This window comes from Crotalus tigris, unplaced genomic scaffold (genome assembly GCF_016545835.1).
Source record: "Crotalus tigris isolate CLP2741 ecotype Arizona unplaced genomic scaffold, ASM1654583v1 scf7180000017753.6788120, whole genome shotgun sequence".
Classification (NCBI taxonomy): Eukaryota; Metazoa; Chordata; class Lepidosauria; order Squamata; family Viperidae; genus Crotalus; species Crotalus tigris.
The window spans coordinates 2,109,913-2,130,579 of NW_024096615.1; the positions used below are offsets into that span (position 1 = coordinate 2,109,913).

General features: G+C 43.9%; 1 protein-coding gene across 7 annotated transcripts in view; it reads left to right on the forward strand.

Annotated features, from left to right (window-relative positions):
* Nucleotides 1-20,667, forward strand: part of CNTN1 (contactin 1) — a 370,454-nt gene that overhangs the window by 276,030 nt on the left and 73,757 nt on the right. For all 7 annotated transcript variants that reach the window (XM_039340676.1, XM_039340675.1, XM_039340674.1 and 4 more), the window contains one exon: nucleotides 13,989-14,109. In XM_039340676.1, the coding sequence (XP_039196610.1) occupies nucleotides 13,989-14,109 (121 nt within the window). The remainder of the gene's footprint in view (nucleotides 1-13,988; nucleotides 14,110-20,667) is intronic.

Here is a 20,667-nt window from a genome sequence, read left to right on the forward strand (position 1 = left end):
CACCTGGTTGATTAACTACAGATAATATGGCAGGGGGCCCTTGTAGACCAAAAGGCATCACTTTGAATTGGAAGCTTTCTATGGGGCAATTGAAGGCAGTTTTCCATTCGTCCCCCTCCTTAATCCAGACTCAGTAATAAGCCTCTGTTAAATCCAACTTTGTAAAAACTTTCCCTTTTGCCAGGTGGATCAACATGTCCTTCATTAAGGGAAGGGTGTACATATTCTCTATGCTGACAGCGTTTAACCCTTTAAAATCCACGCATAATCTCAGCGACCCATCTTTCTTTTCTTTGAACAATACAGGAGCTGCCACATGTGATTTACCTGGCAGGTTCTTATCAACCTAGATGAGCCCACCCTTGATTTAGGAAGAAGGATAGCTTCTCAGGATCCCCATCAAAGGTGGGCTTGATGGGAAGTGGCTCCAGCCTCTGCAAGGCCAAATACATCAGCTGCTGGGCCACCTGTTGGTCTTGGGGACATGGCCGAACCACTCTCTGAACTTCCCTTGGTTGGTCTGGGCCAGTAGCCTAAGGCTGCAGCAGCGGGCTTGGCTGTGATTCAGGGCCTGACATCACAGCTGGCTGGGGAAGGGGCGTTGTCTTACCTGAATGCCTTTTCTCAGCATGATTGGATGGAGAATCCACGGATGGTAATTGCTGCTGAGGCGATCCCCACCAGCCAGCTGATAGTTGGAGGCTTCTGATTACGAAGCAAGCTTCGCCGATCTCCAGGGAATCCGGAGGCGAGGGTAAGCTCCGCTGATTGTCGGGGGGATCCGCAAGCAGCGACGGACATCGCATAGGCCTAGAGGGATCCTTTCAAGGACCCTTGGCCACACCGGGCGTCAGAGCGAAGGGGGGATCCACAAGCGAAGCACAGGACTCGCTCAGGCCTGGAGGCCTCACTTAGAGACCTCGGCCTCTCCGTTCCATCGGGAACATTGTAAGTTGACTGCTGCCTCTTCTAAGACTACCGCCCGCCCAGCTGATCACCGCAGTTACCTTCAGCCTGCAATAGGAGCCCAGGCTCATTGCAAATTGAAGCTTTAGGCCTCATAGGCCTCTGCTAGGTAGCTCGCTACCTCTGAGGCTTCCCTAATGGAATTTTGGCAAGTACACAGTTGCAGCCGTCATTTTGAGTCAGTTGCGGCTACCATTTTGAATCAGCCACCATTATTTAACTGCCTGCAGGAACATTCTAAATGGCAATTCTGGCACGCGTGGAGCTGCGGCCGCCATTTTGAGTAACTGTTGTGGCTCCCATTTGAATCAGCCACCATTGCTTGATTGTCTGCGAACATTCCGGCTGAACTTGGGGAGGGCAAGCTCGTTCCGTAAGGACGCACTGCCTATCAATTGACCCCCACTGCCCCCCCTCACCTGGGCCTGACTGTCATCTGACTGGGCTCCTTCAGTGAAATTACAACGCTGAGGGGGGGGGGCGCTTTTCACTGAAGTTGAGCCCTCAGAGAGCCTTATAGCAGCTTGCAAGTCATCACCATGGCAGAAAAATCTTCCATTGAACCCGCCAAAAGGAAGCACACTACAGAGGCGGGGGGGGGGAGAAATGTCTCAAAACGAGCCAAATCAAACAAGGAGACCACCAGTCAGCATATATTGGAGGAGGAATCCCACAGATTGAGGTCAGCCTCCCCAGGCCAGACAGGCACCAGCACAGTAGGAAGGTCCATCTTTGAGCCCCTTTCCTCACACTGTGCCTCAGCCCCAGGGGCCTGGTCTCCCCCCAGGGGAAGTTCCCAAACTGAACTAGTCATTGCAAGGGCAGTTCCAGGGGCACAGGGGGCAACCGATCAGGACACTGTTCCATTGGTCCTCAGGCTACCTTCACTCCCATTGCAGCAGGCCTCCGCTCTCCCGAGGCTCAAGCATTGAGTCCTGAGCAGCTTCAGACCATGATAGCCCAAGCCGTGGCTCAGTTCATGGCCTCTTCCACTACACAGCCACTCACAGCACCTCCACAGTCCCTACCTCACTCCCAGTCACCGGGTCTTATTGATGATGCCTCATCCGACTCAGAATCAGCAGGTGCCGAACCATCAGGCCTGATCATGTCAGATGATGAAGGCATTTCTCCATCTGACCCTGTTCTTCCTGTTGGTCTCTTTGACTACTCACTTTTTAACTCTCTATTGCTCAAGGCCTGCACAACTGCCAATCTTCCTCAGGAACAGGAGACCCCACCTACAAGTTCATCCAAGGGTCCTAATCCCCTGTATGCTGAACCGGTGGTCTCTCAAAATCATATTCCCTGCCCTCCATTTTTTCTTAACATAGTACAAAAGCAATGGGACAATTTAGGATCTGTTTCCAATCCTGGAGCCATAGAAAAAATCTTGTTCAATGTGGCTCCTTCCCTGGCCTCCTTATTGGAAGTTCCTCAGGTTGATGAACCTCTAAATTCACTGTTCCCCAATGCTACCATTCCAGGGAATGTAAACGAAGCACTTAAGGCAGAGGATAAAAAAAATGAGCTGCCTTACGTAGGTCCCATCTGGCATCAGCCTGGGCAACCAAGGCATCAACATCCATGGCCTTCTTTGCCCAGGCCTCAGTCCTATGGCTACGTGAACTCCAGGACATGATTCCTCCGGACCAGATCAGAGTTCACCAAAATCTGGGTAAGTTGGTGGCTGCATCCCAGTATCTGGCTGCCGCCTCCTTACACACGGCCAGATACACTGCTCGGACCATCGCTGCGGATATTTCAGCACGCAGGCTCCTGTGGCTCAGGAATTAGTGTGCAGACACCAAGGCCAAGTGGCGTCTCGCCTCTAAACCTTACACAGGTGGACACCTTACACAGGTGGACATCACAGCTGGCTGGGGAACGGGTGATGCACCACAGGCTCCAGCGGTCTGGCTGGGACTTCAATGAGAGGGGGAGAGATGGGTACCCCTTGGCATCCCCCCCATGGTGCACACATCCTGGGCAATGGGAACCATCTCCTCCAGCCTGCTGAACTTCTCCTTCAGCTGCTCGAGCAAGGGGCTGTGGACTGCAGACTGGAACTTCCAGTCTCCGGAGTCATCCCATCCAATTGACCCTTTTCTGTTCTTGTATGCTGTAGACATAGAACCCTGGGTTGGCAGCAACAGGAGTTCCTCTTCAGCGGTTACAGGAGTGCCCCTGTGTTGAGGGACAGCCTTGGCTTGATAGAGGTCCTCCAGGATTGCAGTTCCCCCTCCCCCGCAGTACCAGCTTCCCAGGTTGAATCAACCTGGACTTTGGCTGACCCCCTGCCAGTGATGCCTCCTCTGTGGCTGGAGTAGCTGCTTGCACTCGGACAGCTGGAGTTCTCTTGTGGCCAGCAGCAGCTCCATTCTTTTCCTCCATCCTCAAATCTTCGCTGAGTCTTCACGGGTCTCCCAAAAGATGGGTAAGTGGTTGGGGTCCAACAACCTGAGAAATGAAAGTTTTAGGAGACTCGGTTTAATGTCATGGTTCTGACAGACAAATAAAGCAGAACTCTGAGGCTTGGAAATTCCTCAAAGAACATGTTTATTAGTTATAAAGTATCGGCACGATCAAAAGTGAAATTTCCACTAAAAATTTCCCAGTTACAGAGTATAATGTCCCACCCACAAAACTATGTCATCACTACATTCCCCAACATATTCATTTGGTGGGCCTTCCTATACAATGCCCAGTCCCTGATCACAGAAGCTTAGATGACCTTGGTTCCCATGGGACAGAAGAGTATTTTGACTAGTGAAGCACCTGGGCAAGCCCCCCTTTCTCTGTTCTATGTGGCAACCTAGAATGAAGAGAAAGATGGCTGCAGCCAAATTAATTGTTGAATTGATAAATACTACATATGAACAGAAATGCACATGATCAAAGATAACTCCCCCAGAATGTACATGGGTCAATATAAAAGGGGGAAAAAGTGACATTACCATAGGTGTACACTACAGGTCACCCAACCTATTAGAAGAAATAGATGAACTCTTTGCCAACCAGTTAACAAATGTATGTATCATAATACTAATGGGAGACTTCAACTACCCAGATATCAGCTTGGAGACAAACTGTCAGAATCCAATTATATTTCATTTCTAGCTACCTACTCTGATAAAAACCCATTTCTTATTCTCTCTGGATTCTGTCATACTACGAAAGGGGAGGAGGATAAGCATGGGGGTTTTATGACTCTCACTTCCTTCATTAAATTACAAAGTGACTGGATGTTGATTCTTATCAAGAGGACTGACCATAACAATATGGCCATCGCCTTTCATTTACTCTCTCTGAAGTCTCCCTTTTGCCGGCAGTGAGGGAAAAGGGGGGAACAATGCAACACCTGGGATCTGGGAAAAGAGAGGATGAGTGATCATCACCTGGAAGAACTGTGGTGTGGGGGCTGCTTGGGAACACTTTAAAATATTGAAGGATGGGAGAGAATTCCCCAGATCCTGTCTAGCATTTTCTCTTAATAAACTGTTGGAAGAAACATTCCAAGAGTTCTGTTTTTTTAAGATGTAAAGTGAGGTGTGTCCTTATATTAGACAGGATCTGCAAAATTAGTCCACCTGGAAGGGAGAACCTTTGCAAAAAAATACTATGTCAGACGATGGAGCAGGGAAGGGAGAAAGCTCCCCGGAGAGGGAGCCGCTGCCCTGAGTGAAAACCTGCCAGATGTCGGGATCTGAGAGGTCAGATTCCTCAGGAGAAGAGGTGGTGAAGACACGTAACCACAAACCTCAGTGGTCAATGGGCGTTGGAAAGAAAGGCGAGTGGGAAAATAAATCAAGAAAGGTGACCCCGAGATGGGGGGCCAACCAACCAGAATGGAAGCAGGAAATGGGGAAATGCCTGTACGCAAGCAAAGAGGAGGGAAGCTGAGCTGGATCCTACAGAAAGCTATCGACTTGATGAAGAGAACCCTCAGCTCCCAGGGAGAGAGAATTCTGAGCCCTACGGCCGCACCAGCTCCTGAAGCCACAACTAGAGAGACACTGAGGGGGAAGTGGAACCTGCAGCCCTGGGGACATCCGCTGATCCAGTAGTTCCCACTCACTGCTGACCCGCAGATGGCGATCTGGATGGAAGACAATACCACCGACAACAAAGGCACCGATCCATTAAAAGACTCCCGCCGCTGGACGTGAGATTCAAGGGGGAGCGACACGCTTGGGGGTTTTCCTAACCCAAGTCCTCAGCTACATGGAGGAATACGGGTGGCACATCCCTAGCGACAAAGCCCGGATCCAGATCCGGATCCGGATCATGCAATCTGCTCTGGATGGACCGGCTGCAGATTGGGTGAATTTGCACGACTCCAATGCCCCAGAGTTCAACGACTTCAACCGTTTTATGTCTTCTCTGAGAAGGCGATTTGAGGACCCCCTGGCTGATCGCAAAGCCTGCAAAAGGATAAAAATGATAAGGCAAGGCAAAAGCCCAGTAGTGGAATATACGCAAGAATTCCGGGCCATTGCCAGCAAACTGAACTGGCCGGAAGACATCCTCCTTAGCCATTTCAAAGACGGACTAAACTATGACCTATATAACGCTTGCCTGCCCTGAGGGGACCCACACCAACTTGACGAATGGTACATTCTGGCAGAGGAAGCAGAGATTGACCTACTGAAGAAGCACCACCAAGGAAAACAATGGAGCCACTCACCGCCTGAGTCAACATGTTAACCACTGAAACCATCGGTTATGGCCAAGAAGCAAATGGGGTGTTTCAAGTGTGGGAGAGAGGGGCATCGGGCTGTAGAATGCTGCTCGAAAGCCCTCCAGCACAACCCAGACAGATCACTGGCCAGCAAATCCGGGAAGTCTCCAGCTAAGCCAAAAGAACATGCCATGAGAGTGAAGGAGGCTGTGGAATCCCCTACCTCTGCCCATCATGGGGAAAGAACTCCAGCCTACACCACAGGGCTGGTGGACGCCTCAGACGACAGCTCGGAGGACTAACCCCTGGTAAGTGGACCCATCGCACCCATCCTCAAGACAATGACTATATTAATTCCCTCCATGCCCGAAGCTGTCAAGGTGAAAGCCTTAACAGACTCTGGCTGCACCCGCTGCCTCATTAGCCCTATGCTAGTGGGAAACCTGGGCATTCCATCGAGGAGACTGGAACAACCAATCTCATTTGGCCAGTTAGATGGGTCCATAGCAGGGGGGGTGCCAGCTATCCTAGCAACTTTACCAATCCACCTCTCCCTGGGCAAACATGAGGAAGACATAATGTTTGTAGTGATCCCATGCATGGAATGCCCGATGATCCTAGGGATGGAATGGTTAAAGAAATGGAACCCCTGGGTGAATTGGAAGATGGCATAAATCAATTTCCCAAAAGGGGATTCTATGGACTTAAAACCCCAAGGGGATCTACCAAAATTAAGAAAGGAAAAAGCATCCATGGGAGAGGAAAAGAGGCTACCAGAAATACCAGAGGAATACAGAGATTTTGCTAAAGTTTTCAGCAAGGAGAGGGTGGATGAGCTTCCCCCCCACCAACCCATGGACTGTGCCATAGAATTCAAGCCCAGAGCAAAACTCCCAAAGCCCAGATTATACTCCATGAGCCCAAAGAAAAAGGAGGAAATGGAAAGATTCATAAATAAAAACCTATAAAGGGAGTTCATTGAAACTGCCAAGCCTAAAGTGGCCGCTCCAGTCCTCTTTAGAGAGAAGAAGGATGGCTCTTTACGCTTATGCGTGGATTATAGGCTCCTAAATACAATCAGTAAAAGCATCCTATACCCCCTACACTTCATGAAGAACATGTTATCACACCTCTCGAAAGGAATTTTTTTTACTAAACTAGATCTAAGGGAAGCGTACTATCGCATGAGAATTAAGGAAGGGGATGAATGGAAGACCGCATTTAACTGCCCAGTGGGGTGCTACCAATTCAAAGTCTTGCCATTTGGATTACAAGGGGGGGCCGCAGTATTTATGCAATTAATCAATGAGGTACTAAGGGAGCACCTATTTAAGGGGGTCCTGGTTTACTTAGACGATATCCTTATCTTCACCAAATCAAAAGAGGAACATGTCAACCTAGTCAGAGCTGTTCTAAAGAAACTGCAAACCGCCCACCTATATGCCAAACTATCAAAATGTGAATTCCACCAGAAAAAAATAGACTACTTAGGTTATCCCATATCCCTATAGGGCATTGAAATGGACCCAGAGAAGGTCAGAGCAGTATTAGAATGGGCACCACCTTGCACTAGAAAGCAACTGCAAAGTTTCCTGGGTTTCACAAACTTTTACCGCCAGTTCATCCCCTCATTTGCCCATAGTCCTGCCCCTCATGAACTTACTAAAAACAAAGTAAGTTTTTTCAGTGGTTTTCAGTAAAACTATTAAAATGGACAACAGAATGCCAAGTGGCGTTTGAGAGATTAAAGAGATTCTTTTCTGCCGAACCACTACTGAGGCACCCAGACATGGATAAGCCCTTCGTAATACAGGCAGATGCAAGTGATGTGGCAGTGGGAGCTGTACTATTATAAGGGGTATTGGGGATGAAGGGGTATTGCAACCCTGTGCATATACATCCAAAAAACTAACCGAAACAGAACAGCGCTGGCCTGTGTGGGAGAAAGAGGCATATGGGATATGTTAGTCATTACTCATGTGGTGCCAGTTCCTTGAAGGCAATAAGGTCCCTTTCCAGGTGTGGACAGACCACAAAAATTTGGAAGCCTTGAAAACACCCAGGAAGTTCAACCCCAAGGAAGCCCGCTGGTCCCAGCATTTTCACCAATTCCACTTTATGCTCAAGCATTTGCCAGGGGGAAAGAACTATCTCGCATGCCCCAATGTAACAGCACACAAGCCACTGACTCTAAACCGATGATGGTGGAATCACAACTGGCAGCACCAGTAACCACCAGAGCCCAAGCTAAATTAAAACCACAGCTGGGTAGCCAAACTGGAATTGAATTCCAGAAAAGTTTGGAAACAGATGAATGGTTCCAGAAAAATAAACACGTGTGCACTATGAAAGACAGGCTGCCTTGGGTGGGGGAAAAGTTATATATACCAACAACCCAAAAAGTCACATTCATGCAGCTTTGCCACGACATAAAATCAACAGGACATTTTGGATTTGTAAAAACATTACTTAATTAAATGGCAATTTTGGTGGCTATCCATGAAAAAGGACAGAAAGTTATATGGCCAGCTGCCCAAAATGTGTGACTGCAAAGAGGTTGCAAGGGAAATTGCCCAGACTGTTACAAACAGTGGCAAATCCCTCAGCCCCCTGGAGGAAAGTAACCATGGATTTTATAGTGGAATTACCAGAAAGCAATGGGAATACTGTCGTCTGGACGGTCACAGACTTGTTTTTCAAACAGGTGCACTTTATCCCTTGCCAAAAGATTCCCACCGCAAAAGCCTTAGTGAAACTTTTCATGCAGCATATTTATAGATTGCATGGGGCACCCCAACGCATCATCTCTGATAGGGGAGTGCAATTTACATCTGCATTTTGGAAGAAATTTTTATCCCTCTTAGTGACCATTCAGGGACTGACATCTAGCCATCACCCGAAGGGGAATGGTCAATCGGAAAAATTGAACTCAGTACTTGAGCAATATTTAAGATGCTTTCTTAATTTCCAACAGTGATTGGACGGACCTACTCCCCTTCACAGAAGTGGCCTACAATAATGCAGTCCACTCCAGCACAGGTTACACTCCTTTTCAAATAGTTACCGGTCAAAGTTTCAACCCCATGCCAGAACTAACCCCAAATGAACCCGCGATCCCATCATTGAAAGAATGGATGGAACAATTACAAAACACCTGGCCAATAGTTAGAAAAGCATTAGATGAAGCTAGGCATGCAAACCGATAAAAAAAAGTGTTGAGCCTACACCATTCATTATAGGAGAGATGGTGTACTTATCTACAAAATCCCTAAAATCCCTACAACCCTGTAAAAAACTTGGACCAAAATATATAGGGCCTTTTCCAATTAAAAGAATCCTAAACCCAGTAACAGTAGAATTAGAATTACCCAAAAATCTCAGGCAAATACACCCAATTCTTCACTGCAGTTTGCTGAAAAGAGAACACCCTTATGGCCAAATATCCCCCCACCACCACCTCCAATCATGGTGGAAAGAGAACAACACTTCGAGATAAAGGAAATCCTAGACTCTAGGAAATATAATGGGGCAACTCAATATCTAGTAGCATGGAAACACCTCCCCACCTCACAAAACAAGTGGGTCCATAAACATCATGTCAGAGTCCCGAAGCTATTAAAGAAGTTTCATACAGAGTATCCTAACAAGCCAGACTAACTTTTGTACCGGTTTTGATTCCTTTACAGGTGATCTCTCTTATTTTTAAGGGGGGCAGGATATCAGAATCCAATTATATTTCATTTTTAGCTACCTACTCTGATAAAAACCCATTTCTTACTCTCTCTGGATTCTGTCATACTACGAAAGGGGAGGAGGATAAGCAAGGGGGTTTTATGACTCTCACTTCCTTCATTAAACTACAAAGTGACTGGATGTTGATTCTTATCAAGAGGACTGACCATAACAATATGGCCATCGCCTTTCATCTGCTATCTCTGAAGTCTCCCTTTTGCCGGCAGTGAGGGAAAAGGGGGGAACAATGCAACGCCTGGGATCTGGGAAAAGAGATTGTCGCCTGGAAGAACTGTGGAGTGGGGGCTGCTTGGGAACACTTTGAAACATTGAAGGATGGGAGAGAATTCCCCAGATCCTGTCTAGCATGCCTGCAATCATTTTCTCTTAATAAAGATGCCTGTTGGAAGAAACATTCCAAGAGTTCTGTCTTCTTAAGATGTAAAGTGAGGTGGGTCCTTACACAAACTCTGCAGCGAGTGGGTAATCAAACAGATTGCAACCAATTTAGCCAACAACTTTGTCGTCCAAAAGGTAGAGGAGGGAACTAGAAGTAAAGCTATACTGGACCTATTTTTTACTAATAGAGAAGAAGTGATTGAGGGAGTTGAAATTGCCGGAACCTTGAGGGAAAGTGACCACGTCATACTGGAATTCAATATAATGCAAACACAAACAACAGAAAATAATTTAACCAATGTCTTAAACTTTAAAAGAGCTGATTTTAACAAACTCAAAGACAATCTACAAAAAGATTCCATGGATGAAAATCCCATTCTGTTCTGTGCTATTCTACAGAATTGAGATTAGTTTTGATTCATATATCCATATGACTCACCTAGTTACACAATGGTTCTTACATTTTTTCTTCTTTTAATTTATTCCCATATTCCCAAACCACATCATATTGTGAGTTTAGGATTCTGCATATACTACTGGATCATCTGACTATTATGCCATTCTTGCTAAATGGAAACCTGACAGATTACTTACTATCCTCCTGCATAAAGACTCTAAGGCTGGATTTTCCTATGCAAAAATAATAGAAAAATTATTGATAAAAACTTTTGGAACAACTACAGTTGTGAAGTTTGGAAGAGGTCATCATTCTCTCATAGAGAATTCTTACTTTAAATTCTTTTGATGCATGCCTTGAGCCAAACAACCTTCAAACCTTGGTTCCTAAAGCAAGGGTGCTCTTCCTTGAAACAGCAGATCAGAAGTGCTGCATTGCTTTTACTTTGTATTCTCCAGCTGTCTCTTCCAATGTATCTAATGCATGCCACAAGTCCACAAATCTTAAAATTGTCAAGGTTGAGAAATACTAGTATAAGAAAATGGATAAGATAATTCTTAGTCAAATGACATCAACTGCGTATATGCTGAACTTTTCATCTTGGTTAAGATACCAGAGGAAATGTGGTCAAGTAAGTAACAAATGCTTTTACATAGAAAGGAAATATGTGGATTTAAGGAATTTCTTTCTGGAGTCTAAAATTTTGGAGCTAATTTGCAAATTTTGAACAGGTTTCTTAAATTTGGAATCCACAAATTCATCCTCAAGCCTAAGTTTAGAGGTTTGATCATCTTAATACATGAATGGGTAATATTTTGATTGATTCCCAATCTTTTGGATTATCAAACCCGAAGAAGAGGACAATATTTTTTAGTACATACAATCCATGGTCCATAGGATACTCTTTTATGCCTATAAAATGAATCAGATGGAAAATCATGCACATATGTTTTTTTTTTTTTCCCCCAGGAAATTCAACAATTGCAGTTACAGTCAGGGACAATCTGAAATTTGACAAGCCAATGAATGGTTTGACTTTCTGCCTGATTTTTTTTTCACAAAAAGTAATACCTTTATTTATAAGAAAGCCTGAATAATATATGCAGTATAATGCAGTATTTACTTTAAGAAAGTATAATTGCTTGTACCTTCATATTGAACGTGATTCTCAGATTTGTCAAGTTTAAGAAAGAAAATGTTACTTAGTAGTAATAACATTTAAAAGGATGTTATGTAATCAGCCAAGTTGGTTTTTTAAAAGTTGGTTTAAATATCAATAAACATCTGAATGCTATTTGAGTATATCCTTTGGGAATATATCTGAAACAGCTATCAGAGTTTCCACTTCAAACTTCAGTTCTTGTAGTCTGTAATCCATTCACATTGAGGTTTCCAATGGAAACATAACTGGGCATGTATTTCTATGTTGTGGATAAAACATGCTGCTGACCATGCTTGTTACTTGCTTGGTAAACTTTAATTTTATTCCGAGAACCCACAGAGAATTGGATAGCTGGATTATAAACCATTAAATGTTGATTCCATATAGATCATTCATATGCAAATTGATGCCATTTGGAGATGAAAATGTAGCATGTTTTCCTCCTTTACTACTGCTGCAAATCTTTGACCCAAATTGATACAGCTATGCATGATTTCTGTAGAGTGGGCATTCATATAATTGTCAATTCAACATTTTAAACAACCAAAGGTAGACTATGGGCAATATCCAAGTTTTTTAAAAAAATTGTATTGATTTGTATTAGCAACATGGTTATATGAAACATTTCTGAATAAGAGTTTTTCTAAGCTATTTTTCCAATATAAAAAATAATCATGGTAAAGAATTGATTTACTATATAAGAATAGAAGCATATATTATGTTGTGTGTTTTTACCATGATAGAATATGTGTTTACCATGGTTACTATTGAATGAATCAGAATAGAGCTAGAAGGGACCTTCAAGGTCTTCTAGTTCAACCGCCTACTCAAGGAGGAGACCCTATACCATTTCAGAAAAGTGACTGTCTAGTCTCTTCTTAAAAATCTCCAGTGATGAAGCACCCACAACTTCTGATGGCAAGCTGTTCCAGTGGTTAATTGTTTTCCCTGTTAGGAAGTTTCTCCTTAATTCCAGGTGGCTTGTCTTCTTGATTAGTTTCCATCGTTCTGCCCTCTGATGCTTTGGAAAATAAGTTGACCCCGTCCTCTTTGTGGCAACCTCTCAAATATTGGAATACTGCTATCATATCCCCCTTAGTCCTTCTTTTCTCTAGACTGGCCAAACCCAAAATCTGCAACCATTTTTCATATGTTTTTATCTCCAGGCCTTTAATCATCTTAGTTGGTCTTCTTTACACTTTCTTCAAAGTCTCAACAACTTTTTTGTAATGTTTGTCTGCCTCACTGCTTTCAGCCCCTGCTAATCTGTGTTGCTCTCAGTTGTTGCTGCTCCTCTGTCACTTAGTTCTGCACAGCTGCTGCTTAGAGTCCACCACACTGTTCTCAGCTGCTGGTCTGCTGCCATCTAGCTCTGTTTCACCTCTGCTCAGTGGCCTCTGTTTGAACCTTACTGCCTCCACTCAGTTGGCAGGCTGGGTCGCTGGGCTGCCTCTCCATCTCTCACCTGGGCTGCTGGGCTCTCAGTTGGGATACTGGGCCACCTCACAACTGAGTCACCTCTCAGCTGTGATGTCTCTCGCCTCACTTTTTCAATATGGCACTTAATCAGAAATAAATATGCTTCATAGACCATGATACATTTTTTTCAGTTTATTGTTGCAGTACAGTAACAGACTGTACTCCTGCAATCTTTTCAATTTGTATTTTAGTACATGAATTTGAAAATCTATTGTTGAGTATAGGCGGAGTATAAATATTTGAATAAATAAACAGAACATGGTGGCCTCATGAATGAATATTTATAGCATGGACATGGTCAGTTACTTTTCACTGTTGAAAAACATTAAGGCTCCTTGTGATAAAAGTTTTTTAAAAACTTGCTCTAAAAATTGTATTCTTTTCTAATGCTTCAATAAACAAATTTTAAATGAACATTACAATAATCCCAGAAGAGCTTTTATCTCCCTGTTCCTCACTGGGATCCTGAATACCTTGAAATAAGTGAATAATCTGGAATGAATTAAGAATAGTGAAGCAGCCAAAAATTAACTATCCCAGAATAGTAGTTAAAATATGTTTTATTTTGCCACATTTCTAAATATTCTCTATATAAATGAGAATGTGATCGAGGAGCTTATTAAAATGCGTATTTAAGCAATATATTTTGGGACAATCTATACTTTTTATATGGCTATGAATTATAAATATTAGTTACTCTGTTTCCAGTTATTGGATGGTCAGTATCAAATTTAAGGTTACTTCCATACATTTAAATAGACTGTAATTGAGACAGGTACAGAAATGAAATTTTCACTATGTCAATATGTCCTTTGCAACAAGTAATACAAATACATAAGGTTGGTATTCTGCCAAAAAGGGGAGAGAATGATTTAAAAAGTCATTTTATTGTTTTAATACAAATTATTAGATTGATACATAATATCAATTTATGTTCCAAGATTAAATACTGCTGCATTTGAGAGTGATACTTGATTTCACAATTTTTGTGTATTTTATATACAATATAATTAATTGATATAAGAAATATTTATATTATTTTTAATAACTATAGGCAGTTCAGAAATTATTTTACTGATTTATCTTTAGAAAGCTTTATTTTTAGGAGTTTTTGACTTCTATATGAAATTTAAATTTAAAAGGCTGTTACAGATTTTTTTTCTGATTTATAGATAAAAGACAATGGTGAACTTATTGTCAAGAATGCTCAGTTGCGGCATGCTGGAAGATACACATGTGTTGCTCAGACAATTGTTGATAATGCTACAGCTTCAGCTGATCTTGTTGTGAGAGGTAAAATATTTTCTTGATTTTTTTAAAATTTAAGCTATTCCAACATTATTCATTATAACACTATCACATAAAATTTGGGGAGCGGATGTATAGGATTTCCAACAGGAGTTAACAACATATAAGTATCAGATATTCCTGTTCCCAGAATTAATCATCTCTAAAAATATGACCAAGGAAAGCCAGTCTCACAATTATATTTCACTTTCCAAGTTCCAATAATTTGAAAAGAATTTTGAAAGTTTATTCCAGCTGGGCTTTAACAGAAAGACATGGTGGACTAAAGACAGCTCTACAAAAATCAGAGTCAACAACTGTGGTGGAGTGAAGAGCCAGTGAGTAGACCACCTCTCTGATAATTCTTCTCCAGAAAAAGAGAGGATTTGAGATCACCCACAAGTACTCCAGACAGCTGCTCCTCACAAAGACAATGCAAGACAGCAGTCTCTGGCAAGTTTAGAACTCAGGGAGATGAAAAAGTGGCCATCTTGCTCAAACCATAGTTAGCATCCTTCAAATATACTAACTTTAAATACTTATTTTTCTAATCACTTTTTAAAACTGAAACTTTTGGAAAATTATAGAAATGCAATAGTGGCAAATATCTGTAGCTTGCGTGTAGGATGAGGGTGAAAGTTCATTCTCCAAGCTTGTGGGTTGGTTTCTGAACATTTCGTTACCAGGCTAGTTAACATCTTCAGTGGAGTTTAGGGGATGTCATGTCAGTATTCTGTTTATAAAGGCTTAAAGTGTGGGTGTGTCAAGTGAGGATCTTGTGATGGGTCAGGTATAAATCATCAATGAGAGGTTTGTGATGGGTCTTGAGATATGGAGATTACATCAGGTCAGGATCATTGGAAGGTGAACTGCAGGTGGGATGGGAAGGGGGGCTCCATGGGTTGGTTAAGGGTCACTGCTGTCTCTGCAGTTGATTTGGATTCTGAGGGGTTCATAGTTGTAGGCTGAGGTGTCTGTTGATGGAATTGCTTGTAAAGTACCATACTTTGATGAACTCATGAGTGTGGCAGGTGGTAGCGTGGCCGATGATTTTAGTGCTTCTCCAATCAAACTGGTGTTGTTTGGTGTTGGTGTGGGTAGAGATTAAGGATTTGGGATCATGGCGTTTGACTGCTACCCAGTGTTCGTGGATCCTAGTTTTTAATTGATGTGATGTTCTCCCACATAGAATTAGTTGCAATCATTACAGTTTATTTTATAGATTACATTGTTTCTTTCATTCTTCTGTATCTTGTCTTTGGTTTTGGATAATTCCTGGAGGAGTGTGGCTGTGGGTTTGTGGGCTATTGCTATTCTAGGGTTTGAAGAATTTTGGCTGTCATTTCTGACACCCCTTTTGTGTATGTTAGAGTTAGTTTTTGTGTGGTGGTCGGCTGTGTGGTATGTTGTGGTTTGGGTGCTGTGTATCAGTATACGAATGTCAACACTACAAATGAGCATGGCTGCAGCCATTTTCCTTCTCATTCTAGGTTGCCACATAGAATGGAGGGAGGGGGGTTGCCCAGGTGTTTCACCAGTCAAAATAATCTTTTGTCCCGTGGGAATCAAGATCATTGGCTACTCCTGAAACTAGGGACTGGGCGTTTCATAAAAAGCCTACCAAATAATCATATTGAGGAACGTAGTTGTTTACATAGCTTTTTAACTTTGTAATGGGAAATTGTTACTTGTATATTCAGACTTGGTTTCACTCTTGATCGTGCTAATACTTTGTAACTAATAAACATATTTTTTGAGGAACTTGCAAGCCTTGGAGTTCTGCTTTATTCATCTCTGTTGGAATCATGACATTAAACCAAGTCTGATAAAACTTCATTTTCTCGGTGTGCTGGGCCCCGACCGTCTACCCACTCACTTTTGGGAGAGTGGTAAAGACTCAACGAAGATTTAAAATGGAGAAGAGTGAAATCACTGCTAGCTGCAATGGAACTCCAGCTGTCGGAGTGCAAACTGGTGCTCCAGCCACCGAGGAGTCATCACTGACAGGGACTCAGCCGAAAGCCAGGTTAATCCTGGAGACTGCTATTGCAGGAAGGAGCTACAATCCCGGTTGACCTCTATCAAGCCAAGGCTGTCCCTCAGTGCAGGAGCACTCCTGTAACCACTGGAGAGGAGCTTCTATTGCTACCGTCCCAGGGTTCATCATCTGTGGATAGCAAGAAAGGAAAGGGGTCAATGGGATGAGATGATTCCAGAGAGTTGAGGTTTCAGTCTGCAGACCACAGCCCCTTGCTCAAGCAGTTGAAAGAGAAGTTTGGCAGGCTAGAGGTAAAGGATATGATTCCTGTTTCCCAGGAGATGGGTGTCATGGGGGGGGGGAATGCCAAGAACTACCCATTGCTGGAGTCCCAGCCCAACCGCCGGAGCCCGTGCCACTTCACCCATTCCCCAGCCAGCTGTGATACCAAGCCCTGTATCCAAGCTAAGCCTGTTGCTGCAGCCTCAGGATGCCAGTCCCAGAGCCCAGCCAAGAGAAATCCAGAGAGTGGTTCGGCCACATCCCCAGGACCAGCAAGCTGCCCAAGCCCAACAGTAGATGCAGGCAGCTCCGCTGAGGTTTGAGCCGCCTTCCATCAAGCCCACCTTTGATGGGGACCCTGAGAAGCTAACCTTCTTCCTAAACCAGATGTGGGCTCATTTAGATTGCTAAGCTTATGCCTACCTGGATGAGGCTATAATGGTGAATCCTGTAGCGGCAAATTTAGAGGGGGAAGCAGCTGACTGGGTGACCAGCCTCCACGATGAAAGGGCTTCTGAATTGCATGATATTAATCTATTCATGGAGCAACTGAGGGGCCATTTTGAAGATGAATCCCAAGCCCTGCTGTCCGAGGAGATCCACCACCTGAAGCAAAGAGGTCGCCCCGCTAAGGAGTACGTTTGTGAATTCAAGAGAGTTGCTGGTCGGCTGGGGCAGTGGCAAGAACGGTCACTGATCAACTACTTCAAGCAGGGGCTAGATCGCAACTTACTTCAAGCCTGCATTATTCAGAGTTTTTCTAACCTATTGCATGAGTGGTGCAGCATGGCAGTGGTGCTGGACATCTAGTTGCACCACTCCAGAAAGGCAAGCACCACCAAGCTCAAACTGCCACACATCCAGGAGAAACGCGTTTATGGCTGACATTTCCAAGCCACTGAAGCCACCAGCGTCTCCCAAGTACCAGCCAGGGCTCCAGTGAAGTGCTACCGGTGCAGTCAGATGGGCCACTGTGCTGTGGAGTGCCCAGCTCCTAATCCTCAACCCAGGAGCTCGTCAGTCACCACTGCAAAGCCGTGAAAAACTCCCAGAGGGGGAAGAGAAAAATCAAATTGGGCACATCAGGACCCGAGTGGAGAGGCCTCCCCTCCCACTGAACTCAAGGCTAAAACCCGATCTGAGCCATAGCAGATGCTGGCACCTTACGACTGTGATGAGGAAGGTGAGAAGGACCCCATGGTGAGTCAGCCCATTCCCTCCTTTGCCATTCCTGCTAGGCTAATAGTGCCCAAACCAGAGGCCTGCATGAATTTGAACTTCCTAATAGACTCGGGGTGCACTTGGTGCTTAATTAACTTATCCACCGTACTCAAACTGGGCATCTGAGCCAAACTACTGCCTCTACCCATGAAGTTTGAGCAAGCTGACGGGTCCCTCATTGGAGGTACCCCTGCCATGCACCTAACAGAACCTGTGTATTTGGAAATGGGTCGGCATTGGGAAATCATCCGTTTTGTGGTGGTTCTGAAGGTGACTGAAGCAGTAATTTTTGGACTAACGTGGCTTGATAAATGGTGTATCAACATCTGGTGGGAGGAGGGAATGTGGAAGTTAAGACTGGGGACAGGACCCCTCCCACCTGCTGCTGACAATAAAATAAAGACACTAGCCATCAGCAAGATTCAGGGGGACCCCTGTAAAACCTTAAAGACTGTAGCCAAAAAGCTGCCGGGGATTCAACTTGTCCCCACAGAATACCATCATGTGAGTGATGTGGCTGTGGATGCCATTCTCTTACCAAAAAAACCACAGAGGGGAATTACAATCCTGTGCTTACACTTTCTGAAAATTAACTGACACTGAAAGGAGGTGTGATGTTTGGGAGAAAGAGGCTTTTGCAGTTTGTTGGTCATTACTAACATGGTGTCACTTCTTGGAAGGGGGTAAATACCTTTTGAGGTGTGGACTGATCACAAAAATTTGGAGGCTCTGAAAACCTCTCATAAATTATCCCCGAAACAAGCTTGCTAGGCTCAGTCCTTCAACCGTTTTAATTTCACTTTAAAATATTTTCCTGGGGGGTAAGAACTTTTTGGCTGACGCCTTATCTAGAATGCCCCATTTCAAGAGCCACCGAGAGTAAGTAATTAACTCCATTATTCCTCTGCCACAATTTGCTTCTCAAATAACAACCAAATTGCAAACACAAAGACCCCTTGCCAGCCTTGATGATTGCTTACTGAAGGAACTGATTCTTGGTTCAAGGACAACAAATCTATTTTAACCCTAAGGGGGGGACTAGTCTGGAAGGGCTTTAAGTTATACCTCCCAGATGGCCTCAGACTCCAAGCACTGCAACGGAGTCATGACGCTAAGCAGGTGGGTCACTTTGGATTTTTGAAGACATTGCATCTGGTGTGGAGGCAATTTTGGTGGCCAGGAATGAAAAAAGAGATTGAGAGTTATGTTAAGAGTTGTGCCACCTGTGCTGCCATGAAAAGGCATCCTGGAAAACCCCCAGGATTGTTGCAACAAGTTGCTGATCCTTCCCAGCCTTGGGAGGAGATAGCCATGGATTTTATAGTGGAGTTACCTGAGAGCAAGGGAAACACTGTAATATGGACTGTAATTGATCTATTTTCCAAATAGGCGCATTTCATCGCTTGGTCAGGACTTTCCTCTGCCCAGAAGCTAACCAAGCTGTTTTTGAAACACATACTCCATGGTGCCCCAAAGCAGATTATTTCTGACAGAGGGGTCTAGTTTACTGCAAAGTTCTGGAGAGAGTTGGTTAAATTAATTGGATCGACCCAGTGGTTTTCATCAGCTTTTCATCCGAGTACTAATGGAGCTGCTGAAAAAGCTAACACAATGGTGGAACAGTACTTCAGATGTTATGTAAATTACCAGCAGACTAATTGGGCTGATCTCCTGCCTTCGCATAGGTAGCCTACAAGAACACTGTGCACAGTACCACTCGATTCACCCCATTTAAAATAGTATGGGTTGAGATTTTGTGCCCATGCCTGAGTATCCCCAGGAGCCTCCTACCTCCCAGACTTTGGGTCAATGGGTGACATCCTTCCAGGGAGTTTGGAAGAATGTGAAGAAAGCATTGACCAAGGCCACCAAGGTTTTACAAAGAGCAAGCAGATTAACAACACTCCCCTGATTAACCTTTTCAGGCTGAGCAATTGGTTTATCTTTCAACAAAATATTTAAGGTTAAAGTTACCCAGTGGAAAATTGGGTCCAAAATTCCTTGGTCCTTTTCTCATCACTAAAATCATAAACCCAGTCACAGTGGAATTGAAACTTTTGATTGTTGGGAAAAGTTCACCCTGTATTTCATTGCAGTTGATTGAAACCTGTGTCAGAATCCTCTTTGAGACTTGCCCCAAAGAATCTGCCAGGTCCAGTAGTGGTAGAGGGGGAGACACATTATGAAATAAAATGAATTCTTGATTCTAGGTTGTACAAGGGAAAGTTACAATACCTCGTTCAGTGGAAAGGCTATCCCCTGTCAGAAACTACATGGGTGAAATGTACCAATGTGAAAGCAAATAGATTAATAAAAAAGTTTTACGATAAATATCCTCACAAGCCTCTAGGAAATACTTAACCTGCTTTTTGCTTCCCTTACAGGAGACTCTTTCTTTTTTAGAGGGGCCAACTGTCAACTCTAGAAATGACCATGGCTGCAGCCATTTTCCTTCTCATTCTAAGTTGCTGCATAAAACAGAGGGAGGGGGTTGCCCTGGTGCTTCGCTAGCCAAAATAATCTTTTGTCCCATGGGAACCAAGGTCATCGGCTGCTTCCAAGACTAAGGACTGGGCCTTTCATATAAAGCTTGCCAATAATCATATTGGGAAATGTAGTTGCTTACATAGCTTTTGTGGGTAAGACATTTAACTTTTTATTGGGAAATTGTTACTTGTGTATCCAAACTTGGTTTCACTCTTGATTGTGCTGATACTTTGTAACTAATAAACATGTTCTTTGAGGAACTTGCAAGCCTCGGAATTCTGCTTTATTCATCTCTGTCTGTTGGAACCATGACAATGAAGTTTTTTGCATAGCCATTATGGAAAAAGATGTCAAGCAGCCATTTCTCTTCTGTTTTTCTTAGTGTTGTGGTGCTGCAGTGTGTGTTGACCCATCTGAAGAGGGTCTGGACACAGCTCCATTTGTGTGCAGTAAGGTGATTGCTTGCAAAGCTGAGGATCTGGTCCATGTGCATAAGTTTGTGGTAGATGCGGGTTTCCAGTTCTCTATTGTCCAGTTTCCTTATGTCGATGTAGAGGAATGGGAGTCTGTTGTCTGTTTCCTCTTCGAGTGTAAAC